The sequence below is a fragment of the Theobroma umbraticum genome, unplaced genomic scaffold (assembly GCF_002168275.2).
Source record: "Theobroma umbraticum cultivar Fairchild unplaced genomic scaffold, ASM216827v3 scaffold_51.0, whole genome shotgun sequence".
Taxonomy (NCBI): domain Eukaryota; kingdom Viridiplantae; phylum Streptophyta; class Magnoliopsida; order Malvales; family Malvaceae; genus Theobroma; species Theobroma umbraticum.
The window spans coordinates 2,414,369-2,434,316 of NW_018397260.1; the positions used below are offsets into that span (position 1 = coordinate 2,414,369).

At 32.6% G+C, this 19,948-nt stretch overlaps 1 protein-coding gene and 1 pseudogene across 4 annotated transcripts; both read right to left on the reverse strand.

The window, feature by feature from the left end:
- Positions 1–7,202: 7,202 nt before the first annotated feature.
- Positions 7,203–9,486, reverse strand: LOC110417336 (G-type lectin S-receptor-like serine/threonine-protein kinase LECRK3; annotated as a pseudogene).
- Positions 9,487–9,957: 471 nt separating this feature from the next.
- On the reverse strand, positions 9,958–15,724 carry LOC110417339 (fructose-1,6-bisphosphatase, cytosolic). 4 transcript variants are annotated; one of them, XM_021429634.2, is made up of 13 exons: positions 15,169–15,724; positions 14,887–14,934; positions 14,700–14,774; positions 14,560–14,621; positions 14,361–14,427; positions 14,124–14,237; positions 13,682–13,768; positions 13,057–13,142; positions 12,888–12,953; positions 11,885–11,971; positions 11,650–11,725; positions 11,117–11,232; positions 9,958–10,950 (listed from the first exon to the last, which is right to left on the reverse strand). In XM_021429634.2, exons 1-12 carry the CDS (start codon positions 15,325–15,327, stop codon positions 11,119–11,121), a joined length of 1,041 nt encoding a protein of 346 aa, XP_021285309.1. In that variant the 5' UTR covers positions 15,328–15,724; the 3' UTR covers positions 9,958–10,950; positions 11,117–11,118. The 4 variants fall into 4 exon arrangements, with proteins under 4 accessions (XP_021285309.1, XP_021285311.1, XP_021285308.1 ...); XM_021429636.2 differs by having other exon boundaries at positions 9,959–10,890; XM_021429633.1 differs by lacking the exon at positions 9,958–10,950 and having other exon boundaries at positions 10,980–11,232.
- Positions 15,725–19,948: the final 4,224 nt, after the last annotated feature.

The following is a 19,948-nucleotide window of genomic DNA, read 5'->3' on the forward strand; positions in this document are numbered from 1 at the left end:
GCGTCACCATGTATAGGTATCGCTCTAACATAGGTGATATTTTTACCCTTACATCTAGGCCTTATTTGTGGGGTATTATTTCCCCTATATTTGGGCCTTATTCATGTTGTATTCTTACCCCCACATCTGAGCTTCATTCATGTGGTATTATTTTCCCCATATTTGGGCTTTAATCATCGTATAAAATATCTTATATACATATATGCATCAACAACATATCATGCATATATTGCTCTACAACCCATACTCATAAACAAGGTTATCTCATAAGGTATGTGGTACTACATCACATCCTATCTCGTAGATCATGTCTCTCAATGCTCAAATTCGTGCCACATAAAACATATCAAAAGCTTAAGGATGGGAACATCTACCTCCACTTAAGCATTCATTTCTTATACTTTTCTATACCAACAATGTGGGTACTAATTTACCATGGATTGTATTTTTTCAATAATACTCATTCATCATACTCATCGTCAAGTATAAAGGTAGGAACTTATATTCACTTGTCATCCATATATCCACATATATTTCGTATCCTTTATCTATGATAAAATTAAAGTTTTTGAAGTAAAACGTTTGAAATGGCTTGTCCCCCCTTATTGAAAACTAATAAATAGAAGTGATATTTACATATATAAATAAATTCTAAAACTTCTTTGAAAACATTGGATAAAATCATTTGATTTAATATTGTAAACATGGTATTTATATGATGCAAGTCAAATAATTCAATAAATCATGCTTTGCTTTACCTTATTAAAATATTTTTTAGGATGTATCCACTCACCTTGACAAAAGCGTGCTTCTAAGTCTTACTTTGTCAAACTTTGTTCGTTCTATAATATTCGAGCTCAACAAAACCTATCACAACAATTTCTAACATAAATTTCCTATTTTTCTAACAAACCCATTTATTTGAAACCAAGCAAGTAAACCCATATTTTCGTTTCAAGCCAACAATCCTCAATAATTTAACCCAAATCATATATAATGAAGTCTTTATCATTCTTACCTCCACAACCTTGTTGAAGAGCAAAAACTCCCAAATCCCTAGTGATAACTCTATGATATAGAGTTATTTGGACTTAATTTGATAGTAATTTAGCCTAGTTTTTATGGTAATGCATAAAAATTAGTAAATTTTATTTAAATTATTTTAAATTAGTAATTTAGCTTGGTCAATCTAATCTTAATTAATTTTATACTTAATTTGATATTAATATGATTAAGATAAGTTGTTATTGATTTGTTTCTACTTTTGTAGGTTTAATGAAGGAAGAATTTTAATAAAAGAAGAAGAGCAATTTCTAGGAGCAGACTTTCACTACACATATTTGGTATTTCAATCATAACTCTCTCTGTAGAAATTTAAATGAGATGATTCTTAAACCATTGGAAAGATAAGAGAAACATCTACAACTTTTATGTTTACCACTTTATCCAATTCGATTTAAAAGGTGGTCAAAAAACTTGTCGAAGTTAAAGCACTGCACCAGTCCCAAAACAATTACAATTTCAGTTATTTAAATGGTCAAGGCCACAACTCACGTAGTCTGATGAGGAAATCCTAATTGAAATTGACTTCTTTCTTCACCCAACTTAGCTTAACTTCAAAGCCTTATAAAAATAATCTTTCGAGGGACTTACAAAAAAAACGAACCATCGAATTGAAAGCGAAGATCAAGCCACAATGTCATTGAAGCTAAGAAAAATTTGAAGGATTCAAAAAGATTTGGAGATCAAGAATACAATTCTTGAGTTTTTTTTTGTCTTTGTTTTATTCTGTTATTTTCTTAGCTTTTTTTTTAATGTTTAAATTTTATTGATGATGATGTGTGACTTGATGAGGAACTAATTCATTTATCTAAGATTATAATTGAACTCAATACATAATCTGATTCATTTATCTCTCTTTTACTTATGTGTAATGGATTTAAGTTGTTTATTTTATTCTATTCTTAATACTTCTAATTACTTGATCACCAATTAAATTGAATTGGAAACTTAGGTTAAACCTTGACGAAGGTGATTTAGGTAAACTTTGAATAGAACGGCATATGATCGAATGCACTTAGTTGATTAGGTGGTTTGGTTTACATATAGAGTAAACATGCACCATAAGCCATATGTAGCCAAAATTAGAATACGAACTTAATGAATTTTTTTTCAATTTAATTTACATAGATATATAATAAATTAATTGATAGAGGTATTGTTATAAGAAACTTGATAAAGACTTATAAATAATTTAAGACTCTATGTTAACAATTTAATTTATTAAATTAAATTAAGAGAGAGAAAGAGACAATATTCAAATAAAGTATTGAGAGATATCATAATCTTAGATTTGGTAATCACTAAAAGTTAATAAACTAAGTTTACGGATATATATTAGATTAGTTTTAGTTATTAGTTGATTAGTTTTAATTTTAATTTTAATTGTTTAGATAAAATTAAGGTGTGTTAATTTCAATAGTTAATAGTAAGAATTAATTCAATTTCCTGTGAGATCGACGGTCATCATGATAATATCTTTGCGATACGTATACTTGCGTGGGTAGAAAATTGAACAACATCTAGCTCAAATTTGAACATGAAGAGTTGAAATTTACAAGACTTTAAAGCTATGTCAAAAAATTGTGATTAATATCTAACAATGTCTAATCTTACATTAGATTTGAATTTGAAAGGTTGAATTTTTGTCTAATGCTATTTTGAAAGGTTAAAAGAGTGTTGGTGGTTTTAGGGACAAGTTGGACGCTGAGAAAATGTAAAATGAAGGCTAGGGCTCATGTGGAACACTTTATATAGTTGACTACTAGCGTTAGAGGGTCACCTATGGCTTCTTAAATCTTGGAGCTTTTTACATAATCGTCCTTAGGGTCAACTACAGGAGATAATGGATTGACTATGGCTTCTTAAATCTTGGAATTTTTTATGTTTTCTACTATAGGATTGACTTGTATCTATAGGGATCGATCCTTTAAGTTTAAACTTGTTAAATTGACTTCCTTTTTCAACAATTCCTTCACCAATCATTCATTCATGAATTTAACACAATAATATAGAAGGATTTATATCAAATGATAAGGAATTCTCATAGATAATTATCACCAACATATAATTCATCAAAATTCAACTTGTTATTAAATTTCCTCTGTATGTAAAATTTGGGATTTCACAACTCTTATCATTTATTCATTCATTAACACCACATCATTATAACCATTTCTTAAGGAGAAATTCATGTCAATAAGGTTGGGAAAAATTCATCCAACATTAGATCTCATATCAAAGTAAAATCCATTCACATCTCACTTGGTCAACATCATATTAAGTTTAGGCACATCACTACATAAAAGTATGGGGTTTCACATGAATGCTCGGATGATTCAAAAAGCATTACCAGGCTTTGCTTTTCTCTTAGAAGTGTACTTCTTTTATGGAATTCAAAGAAGCAAGAAATAATGGCTTAATCCTCAGCATAAGCCAAATAAGTTGTTGCTACCTCATCTACAAATCATGCCTTATATTTGAGGAAAATGTTCAATAACTTGGGATATAAATAGGATTTTGGGACAGCCATGTGGCTTGATAATCAATCTATAATTGCAATTGCAAAGAATCCTATACAGCATGGACGAACTAAGCATACAAAAATGAAATTACATGCAATTCAGGAAGCTATCAAAACTAAAGAAATTGTGTTGAAGCATTGTTGTTTAGATAAGCAACTAGCAAATTTTTTCACATAAAGATTGAGCAAAGAAAAGTTTATGTCTATGAGATTGAAGCTAGGTATTTGCAAGAAAAACATTAAGGAAGTGTGTTGAAATATCTCTGTCTATGCAAACTGGTGAACCTAGAAGAAGAAAATCAAGTTCGTGGCATGTTTAAGTTTGAAAGGTTGAAGAAGAAATCATGTGCAGGAGCTCACTTGATTCATTTAAATGAAGCCATGCGACACTATTTAAGCTTCGTTTATTTTACTTTGTTTATATTTACGACATGCTGTCTATTTTACTATTTATAGCATATTTGGTATAAAAAATAGTTAAGTTATTCCCTTTCTATTCCCATTTTTTCTTTTTTCCTTCGTTTGGTAGGTAATGGTGTCAAGGAATAGCTACTCCTCAAAATTAGTTAAAACTCATGCTTAACTAAACCTAAGCCTTCCCATGGTATTAGCTATTCCATAACTGGGGAATAACTTTCAAATTTGATAAAACTAAAATACCCTTTATAAATATGAAATATTACAACCCTAGACATATAAATACTTCTTTTTCTTTTCATTTTTCCTTTTTTTTTCTCTTTCTTCTCACATTTTTGTCTCTTTCATTCTCTCTTTAACTTACACTTATCACCAAAGACGATGATAGTAGTGACAAATGGTGGTGACGACAACAGTTTCACGATCGAATATGGTCAAAAAGCATCAATCTCGTGCTTTTCAGAAAGATATGACCAAGGAGTCACTGGATCTGATACCTATAGCCTGATTTGGTCCCAAGAAGCACCAGATTTACTTTTTTTTCAACTAGATCCCTACGGCCGAATCTAGCACTCCACGGTCAGATCTGATTATGAGAAGCACCGATCTGGCGTCATAGTGGCCAAATCCAGCCACATGGTATCCAAGATCAATGTTTTATTACACCAACCACATTTCCGATGGGTGGTTAGCAAAGAAGAAGAAAGGAAAAAAGAGAAAAAAATTAAAAATTTATTTATAAATTCTAAAAAATTATTATTTTAAAATTATGAATATGTTAATATTTTAATCATAATAATATTTGAATTATAAATAATATTAATATTTTCAAATACTAGTGTTTACCTTTTTAAATTATTAATATATTAAATTTTTAATGAAAATATAAATAAAAAATAAAAAAGCAAATAGAGAAAAAAAATAAAAATTTATACAAATATTTTAATAATAAATTATTGAAATTTTAAAATTTTAATGAAAATAAAACTTAAATAATTGAAAAAGAAAAATTTTGCTTCTTGTTGTCTTTTGATGTAAATTTTACCAAATTATATAAAGAGTATTTTTGTTGTTTTAAAAAATAAATCTTATTATAATAAAAAGTTTAAGTTTTTAATTATATATCATAAAAATTGATATTTTAAATTTGAAAATTAATTAAAATGATTAATATTTTAAGCATAATAATATGAAACTATAAATAAAATATTAACATTTTAAAATATTAATGGCTAAATTATAAATAAAGTATTAATAGTTAAATTATTAATAGTTAAAAAATAAAATAAAAATAAATAATTATATGTATAAAAAAGTTTTTTATTTTTTTATTTTTTATTTTTTAAATTATTATTACTAATCAAATACTACAATAAATCATAATAATTATTTTTATTATATTTTATTAATTATTTTAAATCACATAATAATTATTTTATTCTATTATCATATAATAATTATTTTATTCTATTTCTACCTATTTCATGGAACAAACTATTATTAGTGACTCCGGAAAAGAACCCACATGTTCTGTGTAAAAGGCTAACAAGTACAACGTACCAACTGTGTAGTTGAAAGCGGCACCATCTCTCCCATATTGACCCGCTTGTGTTCTTTCGTTTATGCTATTTTCTCTTTCTCGTGATCGGGTTTGACCATTTAAACTTCTGGTGAATCGAATACTAGTAGTCTTCTTCCCCAACTCTTCTTCTCTACCATTTTCGCTCTGGTTTTATGTTTAAAGTAGCTCATACGTTGACAGTAATGTCATTGTTTGTCTTGTACGGCTGCAATAATTTGTAGCTGTTCTGAGATTTAGAGATGTCTCAAACTTTACAAGAATAAATCATAGTTGAGTTGTCTATTCCTTTTGGTACCTCTTTCGCCCTTTACCGGCTTGTTTTTGGTTCATTTTGATGGCATCTCATTGTTTCAAGGAAGCACAGTGTAGCATGTAAACAAAGCACCCAACCAACCTTTAATCAAATTATAAATGCAAAGATTCAATGAGAATATCTTACAAAAAAAAAAATACATCATTACAATAATGCCATAGTGCAAACTTTCCTTTCTTTCTTCTTTTCCCAATGCTTTTCTTTTTATTTGTTGCCCTTAAAGTAAGATTTTCTTTGTTAAAAATAATCGAAATTTTGTAGTTTTAAGTATTAGAAACAATACAACAACCCAAATTACAAGAAACTATGCACAAAGGCTTCTATTTATGAGTTTAATTCCCTTTCGTCACTGTTCAATTCGCTAATTTATTTATCAATATTTGTTAATATGCGTAAAAATCAATGAATTTAAAATTTTTTGAATATCATAATATTAAAAAGAAACAATTAAAGAGAGTTAAACTTTGCATCCCCTAGGTTTTGCATAAAGACTGGTTTTTTACATCATTGCTTAAAAAGCTTATATTCAATAAGTTGATAGAATTTCTCTAGCCCTTACTAAAGTTTGTTTTTTTTTCCCTTTTTTCCTCTTTGGAAATGTGGTATATATCAGGTATTCCAAACTTGTAAATACTGAAAGAAAACCAAACATTTAGGCTTTAAGGAAACTAAACATTGATGGTGAAATATGTGAGGACCTAGCAAATGGAAAACCCCAAAACAAAAAATATTAATGAGATCTCCAAATGTTCTCACCTTATAACTTTAACTTAAATTCTTTTTTTTTAAACATATCAAACCTTACAAATAAAAATATTCCTGCTTGAACTGTGACAGTATTTCAGCTTCAGGTATAGTTGAGTTTGTGCAGTTTGATTCTGCTTTATCAGAAATAACCTGTTATTTATCCTTTTTTTTTTAAAGTAACCTGTTATTTATCTTATTGATCTTAGCAATTACTCAAATTTCAAGTCACGTAACGTGAACTGGTTTTGACTGTCATTTGGTTAGAAAATATTCGTGTGCGTATTCAAAGTCATTTTTATGTGTCTATACCAAATTTTTTTGCCACAATCTTTAATTGGACAAAAGCCTTCATTAGACCGTATCAATGGTCAGAGGAAGGATAAAATTCTCATATGATCTCAGAAAGATGACGAGTGATTTATATATATAGTAACAGACATGTACAATTCCCAAAAGCAATGAAATAAAGTTGTAAGACAAAAAAAATTAGTGAAAGAAGACGTATGCAGCTACCATGCAGTGCTTAAATCTCAAAATTTTCAGCTGAGCTCAGGTATGGCCTATGGGGAGCTAACAAAGGAAGTAGGACAGGGAGGGTCTGGCATATTTACTGTCCCTTCCAGCATCAGTATAACCTTCTTCATTGATGGTCGGGATGATGGTTCATCCTGGGTGCACCATAGGCCCACCTTAACCACCCTCTCTAGCTTTTCTTTTTCCACCTCATCTTCTTGCAGCAGCTTCTCCAGTTCATTAGCCTTGAAACAATCATAGACCCAATTTACAAGTACTGCTTCATTGTCTGGAACATCTGCTTCCACGTTCCTTCGACAACAAATGATCTCAAACAACATTGCTCCAAGGCTATATACATCTGCTTTCACAGTTATTGGCAAGTTTTGGTGCCACTCAGGGGCAACATATCCCCTTGTTCCTCTGATTCCTGTATATGTCTTGCTTTGGTTGGGCATCAGTAGCTTGGCCAAACCAAAATCAGCAATTTTTGCGTATCCTTTGTCTTCCATGAGTATGTTTGCAGGTTTGATGTCGCAGTGGATGATCTGGATCTCACACTCTTCATGCAAGTAAAAAATTCCTCTGGCTATGTTCAATATTATTGCAATTCTTCCCTCCCAAAGAGGAAATCTGCAAGTGAGCCATTTTTCATGTACTCGTACACCAAAAGCCATTAGTTCCGTCATAGCAGTAACCAAGCAATTGAACTAGGTTCTTGTGATGAGTTTTCCCAATTGCTGTCACTTCATTCCTGAATTCTCTTCTCCTTCAGCTACAATTTTCTTGCCATTTGATATGACTCCTCTGAAAACTGTCCCAAAAGCTCCTTTACCAATATTATCCGTGAAATTATTAGTTGCATGTTTTTAGCTCCTCGTACGTGAATGATTTCAAAGTGACTTCTTCAACAAATCTATTATCTCTCAGATCCGAAACCCTTCTGGACTGTTGAATGTGGTGCCTGTATATAAAAATGCCAGAGGATGCTAAAACAAAAAATGCAAGTGTCAAAGATCCAATGCCAGTTATGAAGATGTCCATTCGCACTTCACTCTTCTCTCCTTTCCCTCCAACTATTGTCCTAACCCCAGTACCTATCTTTACAAAAGTTGTCCTGCTACCTCCCAATCTTCTTCTCCCATATCTTAATGGGAGCTTCAGCTTTCTGCATACTCGCCTTACACTTCCATATAAGGAAACTTCACAGTTACAATCTTTGAAGCATTCCTCTCTGCAATCATGTTTTGATAGCTCTTGGAGAGTAGCATAAGGATCCTCTTCCCAGGTCACACTGCTTAGTTCATAAACGTCAAAACTTTGCTCACTCTTTCTAGTGCAGGCATCTGTACTGTAATTTTTTGGCATCCCAAGTCCTTCTGGCCCTGGTCAATGAAATCAAAACCAAGAGGGCATTGACATACAGGTTCCCTATCCATTAGAGTGTAGTAGCTATTCACACCGCACAAGCCTGTAGGAACGCATCCATTATTAGAGGATGACCATTCGATTGACCAATTACCAGATTGGTTGAAACTATGTGAATACAATCGAAATATTCCATCTGCATCAATCGTTGCACTGTAGATGAGTGTACCCGAGACACTAACCTTCCTGGTAATGTTTTTACAACCAATGCGGTAGAATTTAAAAGGTAAAGCTGACCATTGCTATCAAGATTCAAGGTCACGTTATCTCCAGCATTAAATGTTCTTGTATTCCAGTAAGCAGCTTCCTGTGCCACTGAATCTAATGGGTATCGCGCCAGATTCCCATTTCTCTGCATAATGAGTTGAAACATTCCCCTTGTATGATTTGTTTCAGATACATCAGAAACCAGATTGTGATCGGGCAAAAGACGCTGACCAGGTAAAATGGTGTCTGTTGGGGAATCAAAAGTCTGCCATATGATGTCCTAACTTGAATCAAAGAGAACAAAGTTACCAGAGTCGAGCATGGAGGCTGAGGAAGCAAAGGAAGCATTCGCGATGAGGGTCTCTTGTCCTTGCTTCTGTTGCACAACAAGCCTACCATCAGTGCTTAAAAGCAATGTGGCATCAGCAGGGAATGGTGGTTCATCTCGGTTTGCCGTCCATACAACAGTTTTTTGCGGAATGCTTTCATACCAGATGCCTACAGAGAAGCCATTGCCATAGGGATAGAAACCAAAGGCAAACCGGCGAGACTCTGATAACCAATATGAATTGTTAGTTGGAGAACGAGAAGAGCCTAAAGAAATGTTGGAATCTCTTATTTGAGCTTCTGTTGTGAGAAATATAGAAGTTAGAAGAAGGAGGAAAAGCACGAGAGCCATTTTCGGATAATAGAAACTTTGAGACCTATGCCTGTCTGTCTCCTTCTGAATAGAGACGAGTCATTTTTGAAGGCGTTGTTAAGTTCAATAGGAGGTCAGACAGAAGATTCTGTAGATAAAGAGTCAATGGTCTGGCCCTAATGCCTCAGCGCCTTGTTTGTTCTTAGACTCAGGGTTGCTTAAATAACTGGGATGTAAATATAATCTGCGACCAACATTGGTATTTTTTAGTTGGGGATTCAAATCTTGTCTATTCTTTATATAAAAAATCATTTATCAATTAATGAATCAAATATTCTATTGTTATTTGTATTTCTTCTCGGTTTTTCCCCTGATATTGCTTTTCCATTTTGCCCCTGTCATGCTGGAGGCCTGAATTTTTGAATCTTGAAAAAGAAAAATGCAACAAGCAGAACCATGTCACTGATGAACAAACAGAGGAAGCCAAAGGCAAATTATTTCTTCAAGCAAAAGAGACAAGTAAACGGTAGTAGTTGTGTTGTGCAACAAGAAGCTTGAAGGTTGCTCTTGGCATAATAAATTAATATCCAGATCAAATTACTCTCTACTCTACACACAACATATTCCTCTTCTTCCTTCTTTTATTGAAAGACTGCCCCTTTGAGAAGAAGTAGCAAGGTTCTGTTCTTCCAGTTGCACATTGACCATACAATATTTGACTGGCTTGGAATTGTGGTCTGGTCTCCTGAATTTGGTCAGACTCAACAGAATGGAATTCCATGAAACTTTCCAAGTACTAAAATACTTACAAAATACTTATATCACAATGTAAAAGCCTCTTCGTTTTGTCTAGCATAGTACTGAATTTTAAGTGATTGATAAAAATGGAAAAAAGAAGAATGACCATACCTTATTATATCATTTCCAAACTTTCAGAGCAAGTAAATTTGCAAGAAGAAAAAAAACAAAATAATTTATATTTCTTAATAAGTGATTTATGATCTGCTCTTCACTTAATTACTAATTAAAATCTAACAGTTATATAATTTATACTTTTCATCAATCATGGAAAACAAAAATTAAATATGAGGATACTTTGCTAAAAGGTAAGAAATATATAGTTCAATCAATTTAAAAAATTTTTGTTTTTCAAACCTATATTTCAATTATATGCAAATGGCCTGGAATTATTTGAACTTGTCAAATGAATTGATTGAGGAAGCTAAGATTGAAACAAGTGAACTAATCAAGCACTCTGAAAGAACTTCTTTGTTATGATTGTTGAATGGCGGGGGAAAGCTGCTTCAATTCACAACAACGCACCGTGGGAGACCTCTGCAAGAACCACTTTAAGCAGTCACTGAAGCTCATCTTAGCTTCAGCTAGGTTGTTATTGGATGCCATGTATAACCAGCAATCAACATATGCCTTTGCCAATTGAATAGCAATCAGTATCAGCTCTGCAGAAATGGTTTGTTAATCCATGTCCTTAACACCCTTTTTACAACACAGTCTGAAACCTGGAGGCAAATGCTTATGCAATGATGAATACCATTCAACTAAACTCTTATTCAAAATATAACTATGCATAAACTGTAGTATCCCATTACAAAATAAGCTTGGATTATGTATCTTATGAATCCAGTAAGGCTATGTAAGTAGAGTGAGAGGAATGAGAAATTGTACATTTATTCCTTCTTCCCTTCTGCAGCATACAGTGCTTTAATTTCTTCAACATCATCATAGCTGCCAAGAAATATTGGAGATCGCTCATGTATCTTTGTCGGAACTAAGTCAAGTGCCTGCAAAATTAATCAGGTTAAATCAGATCATTATGAGCAAGGTTTCAGCAATTTTATGGGCTTCAATTAATTGTCATCTACGAAAAATTTAAAAGCATCTCCTACCATTGCAGTAATTTTTTTTTCTTTCAGAATAAAGCTATGGCTTCAGATATACTGCGGTAGGTTTCTCAACAGAAATCATTACAACTATGAATCCAGCAGCCAAATCGGAAACACTTCTTTAGAACAGCTAACACAATCATCTCTGTTCAGTTGATGCTTTTGCTATTTGACTTTTGTATTCTATTCATTTTACATTTTTTGCTTTTTGCGGAGAAAAGAAAAATGCAAACAGCAAAAGCATCAAACATACAAAGCTTTAGTTAGTCACTAGACCAGCTTGACCTTGATAACAGAAAAGTTTAATGTAAATACCCGTTGCTTGCCAGTGAATGCCTGACCTCCAGCTTGTTCCGTCAAGAATGACATTGGAAAGACCTCATAGAGAACCCTAGTTCACAAAAATTACTCAAACTTAGTAGCAAATTAAAACCTCATTGAAAATAGAAAACTTGTGTTGGAAAACATATTTAACAAACCTGTAAGTAAAAAATAAAAAATAAAGGAAGAAAAAAAATAAAGCTATTAACCCTATCTGCATTTAACATACCGCAGCTTCCCATTGGGGCTCTTCTTATCCGCAGGATACAAAAAGATACCCCCATAGAGTAATGTGCGATGGACATCAGCTACCATGCTGTTTCATCACAATGTCATTATCAGAAAACAACAATCATTTTAAAAGGAAACAAATCCAGATCATAAACTAAACACAGAAATCCAGATGGAAAAATTAGATAGTCACTGTCGATCATTTATGCAGATGAATAAGTGTCCTAAAAGAAGGCATCAGCATTGGCCTTGCTAACCTTATAAAAAGAGCAGATGGGACTCCTGGAAAAAGAGTAATGCTAGCTACTTGTTCATAATATCAGAAATTCAAACTTCAAATTGTTCAACGGCCACAAACGCATCAAATATGCCAGTTTCAAACTCGATCCATCAGATTCTTTAATTTTTTCCAAATTAATAAATCCATGTACGTTTTCACCAATCAAGATTTCACGATGATTTCAATTGGGCTAGAATTGAAATTATGATATCCAGATTATATGAATTACAGTCTTGCAGACCATATAGAACAGTAGGCATATAGCACACTTGACTTCAAAATCTTTTACGCTTGTAAAGAAATAATTGTTCTTCTCACATATCCCAATAAGGAGCTGTAAATGCACTCCACATGAACTCAGACTTGTTAAAGCATTAAGTTGCTCTTTTACAAAACTCAGACTCCTATTTTACTTCTCCCTTTCAAATAAATTTTCAAGTTAAAGCTCCAAACTTCCCTTAGTTTCCCCTGTCTCTTTCTTTCCTCTAAAAGAGGGGAGGTTGTCTTTTCACTATTACTTCTCAGCTTCTCCTTAAAGACCCACATAGTGGATGACAAAAGGCTAGTTCTCTATAAGCAACATTCATTACATAATTAATCAATGATAGACTTCATACTATACTAGAATCAACCAAAGGAGATAAGCAAGCAGTAACAATAGAAAGCAAATAATTCATACATATGTTTGTATTATTGTTTCAATGTAGAGAATCCATGTTACCTTCCTATGTATCTCAGAGATTTTGATGAGGAACCATCTTTAGGGAACTTGCATTTTTCCACATACCTGAAGTTTTTAAAAAATAAATAAATAAATAAATATCTCGTGAAAAAAAAAAGTGAGGCAACTGCACACAAGTAGAAGTACAAAACACAAAACACTACTAAACTTAATTAAAGCGTACTTGGCCGTTGGACCATCCCAGTTCTTAGCATTTCCCTCATTAACTGAATAAATCTTTCCTTTTTTTGGAATCTGTACAAAAGAATTATGATAAACAAATGCTTCTAAATTACAAACAAATCAGAGTTGCTACACAGAGACAATATATGGCCCTTATAATGTAAAAACACTAGAAATACCAGTTTTTTATCAAAGTTGAATGTGTTGTGTGTTTTTGTGTAAGTTCAATCTCTTTGTTCAATGAGAGCACTTATCAAACTTGTGGCAAAAGAAGCCGAACAGCCATTTGAGTGTGAAACCATAGACAACTTTGTCAGGCCAAATATGGGAGGGATAAATGTTTTAATCATATTTTCTGTTATTCTCATGAATGGCATAAAACTGCAATCTAAAGAGGAGGATATACAGAATCTCTCATGCTTACAACTTTCAAGATCAGGAGCAAATGTTTACTGCATTATTTGCCAAAGGAAATTATTCTTGAAGTTCATTAAACTCAATTGATTGCAAAAGCAAGAGTTTTCGTATTCAATCCTAAGGTGTAAGAAGCTGAACTAGCAGATAGAGTAGCTATTCATATAATTAATCCAATACTCACATAACAATTATACCTTGATGTCTGGGTGGGTTAGTATGAACTCTCCAAGAGATGGATCAAGGGTGAATCCATGAACTCCTTCTCCTGTGCTCAACACAAGCTGTAAAGCCATCACATTTAAGTATGAAGAGCAAGAGTATACTACAGAATACAGACCAAATAGCCCATAAAATTACAATGTCTTCTATCGAGGAAAGAAAAACTGAGATTAAAGATATCTGATTTATTGCAAGAGAATACAAAAACAGATATCAAATATTAATGGATTTCTTTCTTAAGAGAAATCTACTTTCATCATTAGCTCTGTTCCCTATTCTCTCTTTGCAAGAGAAAAGAAAGGGAAAATAATTGAAGAAAAATTTTCAAAAATGTTAAACAGACATAGAAAATGAAAGAGAGAAAGTTCACATGGCAAAAGCTAAACATATAAAAAACAAGAAAAGTAAACATTTTACCGTGCAAGAGCTTCCATACATGCAATAGCCTGCTGCCAACATATGCTTCCCAGGCTGCAGCACATCATCTAGAGTTGGTTCATGGCTATCTTTCACCATGTAAATCCCAAAAATCTAGATGAAAGAGAAGACATTCAGTTGACCACTGCAATATCAAGTTATCTTAGAACATAATTACTTGGCACAGGAATTTATGAAACAAGATATGGCATGGTATTTTGGGATATGGAGTCATACCGTTCCAATGGAAACTGCACAATCAATGTTGGAGGAACCATCTAGTGGATCAAAAACAACACAGTACCTGCATTTTAAGACAAGCTCATATCAAATGTACTTCAAGATAAATCTAAAATCCACAATTTTAGTACTTCTAAGTTCTATAATATAATGGAAAGAAATTCTTTAGGAAACAGAGTAGAGCAATTGAAAGTACTTTCCCCGCTTTGAGGGCTCCACAAATGTTGCCTCTTCATCTTCTTCTGAGACAAGGATGCACTGGTACAACATCCAAATATGTTAAGAGAATCATAACATCTCCAGTGTTTACTAAAAAAAGGTCATTCAACTACTCACTGTTCTGCCACTGCTTACTAAAGACTTGATGAAGACTTCATTTGACAGCACATCCAGTTTCTTTTGCTCTTCACCCTTTATTTAAAATAGACAAACTTCTTAAGTTTTAGAACATTAATACCAAGGAAGTACTACTTTAGGCTTTAGAATATAAACAAATTATTCATTAGCATAGCCAACTCCGTGCCTGAACATTAGTCTCCCCAGCTAGTCCAATGAGTTTGGCAAGACCAGCCTGCACCAATAAACAGCAAACAGGTTACGAAACTTATAAGACCAAATAGTGCGAAAAACTAAGATTAAAATTCGAGAGTCGAGACCAACTATCCCAAATGCATAATCTGATAGGGCAGGGCTCAACTTTTACTTGTTTAAACAGAACATGACCCAGAACTCATTTGGAGAAGAAAAATGAAAGGAGAAAAGAAAACCACCATTACGAAGAAAGAAGAACACATAAAAGAAAGACCTTGTTAACAGCAGAGCAAACAAACTTGCAGCCAAGAACGATGTGATTAAGCAAAATGGTGAAATCGCCACGAGACTCCGGGTACTTAGATTGCTCGTTTAACACGTAGCGTGTTATTGTCATCAAATCAGTCCTATGAGCATCAGCTGCATGATCCATCTTTCTCAACCCCTCCAAAGACCCAAAGCAAAGCAAAAGAGACGAAAGATAAAGGTGACCCAATCAAGCAACTACAGCAACAAATAAGCTACAAAGAAGAGGCAAAGAATATATATTTAATAAAAGAGAGATTGGATTTGCCTTTTTCGAGGTGCGGAGAGAGAGAGGATAAAGATTGCTTTGGGGCGGTGGTTGACTGGTGAGGGACGGGTTATCTGTTGGAAATGGAAGTTTCGGAAGACACGTGGAGGGAGCAGAGCGAGGCTGGGAGGGAGTGGTCGTCACTGAAGATAACGAGTTAACGGAGTTCGTCGTCTTTCTTGTCGTACAGGATTCGACGGTTACGAGGTCTTTTGTCGTGTTTTCAGTGAAGCGGACGAGGCAGTGGACTTCCAGGAAATTTAAATTTATAACTAATCAGTTTTTTTCTGCTAAAGAGTCCAATTCATTAATCGTCCCCTCATTTTGACGTATTTGCTTATTTGCTGGCGGTATTTATTCTGAGGTTTAATATTTAAGAAATTTTAAAATTATTTAAATAATTTTAAATAATTTTTAAAATAAAATATTTAAACACTTTTTAAATTTTAATTAAAATTACATAAAAATTAATTATTTTTCAAAATAAATATGTTTAAAAAAAATATTTTTACTTTACAAGTAAATTTTATCGTTAATTAATTATTAATAATTTATTAATTTAATGATGAAATAATATTTTTAAAATAATTTTATTTTTTATTAATTTTAAAAATTATTATTAAATAAATTATAATTTTTATTTTTTAAAAAAAAAGTCGATCACCTGCAACGATTGGTCTCCACAAGGAAACCAAATTCGATGCTCATTTAGGGGCTCGACTTGGGGCTTCCTAAGGGAACACCAGATCCGGTGCTCCCTTGAGGAGCCTAATTTGGGGCTTCTTAAGAGAGCATGATTAAGGGCTTTCTTGGAGAGCTCGATCAGGATTCCTTAGGAGCACTTGTCTAGTGCTCTTCAAGGGAGTGCAAAGTGGAGATAAATGGTTGACCAGTGCAAGAGGATGTCATCAATCCGCCTAGGAGAAAAAATAATAATAATAATAATATTTTAAATATTTTATATTTAATATTAATTTTGTTTAGACATTTGAAGTGAAATGTTTATTTTAAAAATTAATCGACACTTATGTAATTTTGATCAAAATATAAGGTGTTTGGATATTTTATCTTTTTTTATTTCACTAAATCAAATATTATTTTTATTAAATTAAATAATTTTTTATGAATAATAATTGATTTATTTTTATTAATTAAAATATCATATGATATTAATGTATTATAATGAATGATTATATACCATTATAATATGATCATATAATATTTTCACCATTCACGTCAACGTCACATAAATATAAAAATATTAATAGATACTTTAATTGATGATAATTAATCAATTATTAAAAAAAATACCTATTTGATCCAAAAATAAAATGTATAAAAACTTAATTAAATATAAAAAAATAAAAAAATATTTAAATTTTTTGCAAACATCTTATAATACTTAAGATAAGATAAGACGAAGAAAACCAAAAATACAAAATGGTTGACTTTCTTTTCTCTTTTTACTTGGTATTAGTGCTGTTCCTTTGTTTCTCATGATCATCTCAAGTGTTAAGTAAACATAGGTACAGTTTTCATTAATTAAGAACGATCAGTCATAAAAAAAAGCCATAAATATATTAATTAATAGAAAAGATAATGATCAAGTAAGCGTAATTCAATAGTTTTAATTAATAGAAAAGTTAATGCCCCTTTGTCTCATGATCACATCTCCAACTTTGACCTTCTATTGTCAATGCCCACTAAGCGTAGGAAACGTTTCAGCCTGCTTTTTATCTTTGAAAACAAATGTATTCAACCATTTTAATATGTTTATTTACGGGAAGAAATGGGGAGAAACTCAAAACGTTGATGTCACGTGCTTCCTCCATTTGACTTTTACTTACACAAGGTCCAAGAATTCATTATGATTATGACTATTGTTATTTATATTGATGATGCTAATTAAGAATAAAATATCTTATTACAAGCCCAAATGTCTAGAATACAATCTCCTTATAATATCCCCTTGTTAAGCAAACAAAAATTTTCTTCATAAATAAAATATCTCAAATATTAAGGACTAACCCTTCAACTCACTAGGACTTAGTTGTGTCCATGGGTGGAGCAAGCAGGCTCAACTCATTATGGGTCAAGCAAGAGACCCAACCTAATCCCATACCATAGACGCTTCTAATGGGGGCAAACTTTATTAAACTAATAAAATTTAAAGAGCAAATTTTCATTTACAGTACTCTGTCTCTGTCTCTTTGTGAATTTTTAATGACATGTACAGAAGGCTACGTGTTAAGCACATATTCAAGTTGTGGGAAATCTAGTTAATTATCATTTTTACCATTGTCTTGTGCTAGTTGATAGCCTAGCCCTTCCACTGGGCTTCAACTTGACGTGCCCAAGTTCAGTAAACATAAGGCCTGCATGTGAAATGGAGTCCATTAGAAGTTTCAGACTTTGAGATCCATTGATTACTTCACGGGTTCCATGCATTCCCCTACCGCTACCAAACATTTGCTTTGAAATATTTCCAACATCTTCCCATGAACTGTGAGTGTTGGTTGGCTGAATTATAAATGAAAGTAAAGAAGGTCTTTCCAATCCTTTCATTTATAGATGGACCATTCATTTTCAAGAAATATTTGAGTTAGCAGCAACTTACTTTCACATCTAGCCAAATATTTTTTTTTATTTAAAAATATATATATATGTGTATGCACAAACGTACGCGTGCACCAATATCTACCATTAAATTTGAAAGCATTTACAAAGAAAAGGAGTCTCCTTCTTAATTTCTTATGATCAACGTTCTTATGGACTTGTGCATTTATTAAATATCATTGATGATGACAAGGCTAAACGTAACGGTATTGGAATGGTACTGCTAACCAAATCAAATGGCTCCTCTTCTTGATTCTTAAAGGGCCCCCTCCCACTCCAATTAGTGAACACGAAAAAGTTGTAAATGTCAGGAATGATGCGGACACTACATCTTTGGGACCCAAAGGTTTGAGCATACTTCCAAACTTTTGTACTTCAATTCTCATCTGGAACATGTTGCTATGCTTTCCCTCCCTTCCACCTTTCTCTTAACCCAACATTTTCTTTTTGGACGACGACCCTTGTTTAACCCCATATTAATATCGCATTTTACAAGAGAATGAAAATTTTAATTTAAAGATTTCGACTTCAAATTCTGAAATGGGAGAGAGTGTTGCCCAGCACCCTTTAATTAAATTTAGATTTGTATAAGGTTGATTCTTTGGTTTAGGACATGCTAGGCTGTAGCTATAAAAGGGATCAAGTATCTCCAGGACCTTGACATTTTGTAAGGTACTAGGGTTACATGTGACAGTGCTTTCATTTCAGGATAAAGGAGAGCAGAAAAGAAAAAGTGAAAGGGATAAAGAGGATCTGCACGAGGTTTTGTCTGGGGACTTTTGTGTAAATATCGTTTCAACCATTTTTAGCTCTCTTACCTTCTTTGTTCCTGCATAAAAAAACTTTATCCATTCCAGTTAAGTAGGCCAAATACAAGAATATATCTTGCCTCTTAAACATAGGAAGCTATAACCTAAGTATTCCGATTTATGGGGCTTACAAATATCCTACTCCTGGACAACAATTAAAACCAAAACATATGAGGATGATGACCTTCATAATTGAGCTTTCAACAGTTCATTTTGTTCCATCATTCTTGTTTTTCTTTTACTGCCAATGGCATAAATAAAAGTGAGCATTTAAAAGCTAGATTCTTCCACAACATTGTTAGGAGAAAGTTTTAGATTATAAAAAAAAAAATCATGAAAATATAAGTTTATTACCCATTAAAATTGGAGCAATGCTGTAGAATCTTCTAAGAATATCAAATATTAATAAACCGAAGGTGAGATATTAAATTTTAATTTATAAATTTATATGGATTTGTCTCTTTAGTACATTCCTTGAAATATAAGTCCAAAAAGAGAAGCAAAATGAAAAAGAAAAAGATGAATAATCTAGGTCAATAAATATATAGGTAACCCCACAATTATTCCTAAATATGTAAATGGCCCCCCAGTATGAAAAGCAAGAGGCCGACCAGGCTAAGTAATTGTGTCAATATCAAAGGAGGACCATCACCTTACAATTTTGGCTTCATGTCCGCAAAGTTAGCCTTTGGAACAACTATATATCTTAGCCCTCGCTCTTTCTTCTTTTTATATAAATATATATATATATATATATTTATATTCTCATCTTCATTTGAAATCATTCTCTCTGCCATCTCTACTAACCTTTTCCCTGTCAAAATGATACAAGGCGGCTTTCAAGCTTCTTATTATGCTGTTATTATTATAATAATTGCATCATTAGTACCACCCATCACTCACTCCCATATTTTTCTATTCCTAAGCAGAAGAAGGGAAAAAAAAAAAAAAGGGGAGTGTTGTCCACCCTGTTCCTTTTGGGATGTACAACAAAGCTGCCCCTCAAAGCCCTTCTTTTCTCATTTTTGGTTCAATCGCCCTTGTAACGCTCGCTT

Bases quoted from the DNA above. Each gene is read 5' to 3' on its own strand.
- LOC110417339 (XM_021429634.2), bottom strand. From the start codon at position 15,327: ATGGATCATGCAGCTGATGCTCATAGGACTGATTTGATGACAATAACA. The intron at 13,769-14,123 runs GTAAAATGTTTA...ATGGCTTTACAG, and splicing joins TGTATGGAAGCTCTTGCACG to CTTGTGTTGAGCACAGGAGA. The intron at 13,143-13,681 runs GTATAATTGTTA...TCTTTTGTACAG, and splicing joins TAACCCACCCAGACATCAAG to ATTCCAAAAAAAGGAAAGAT.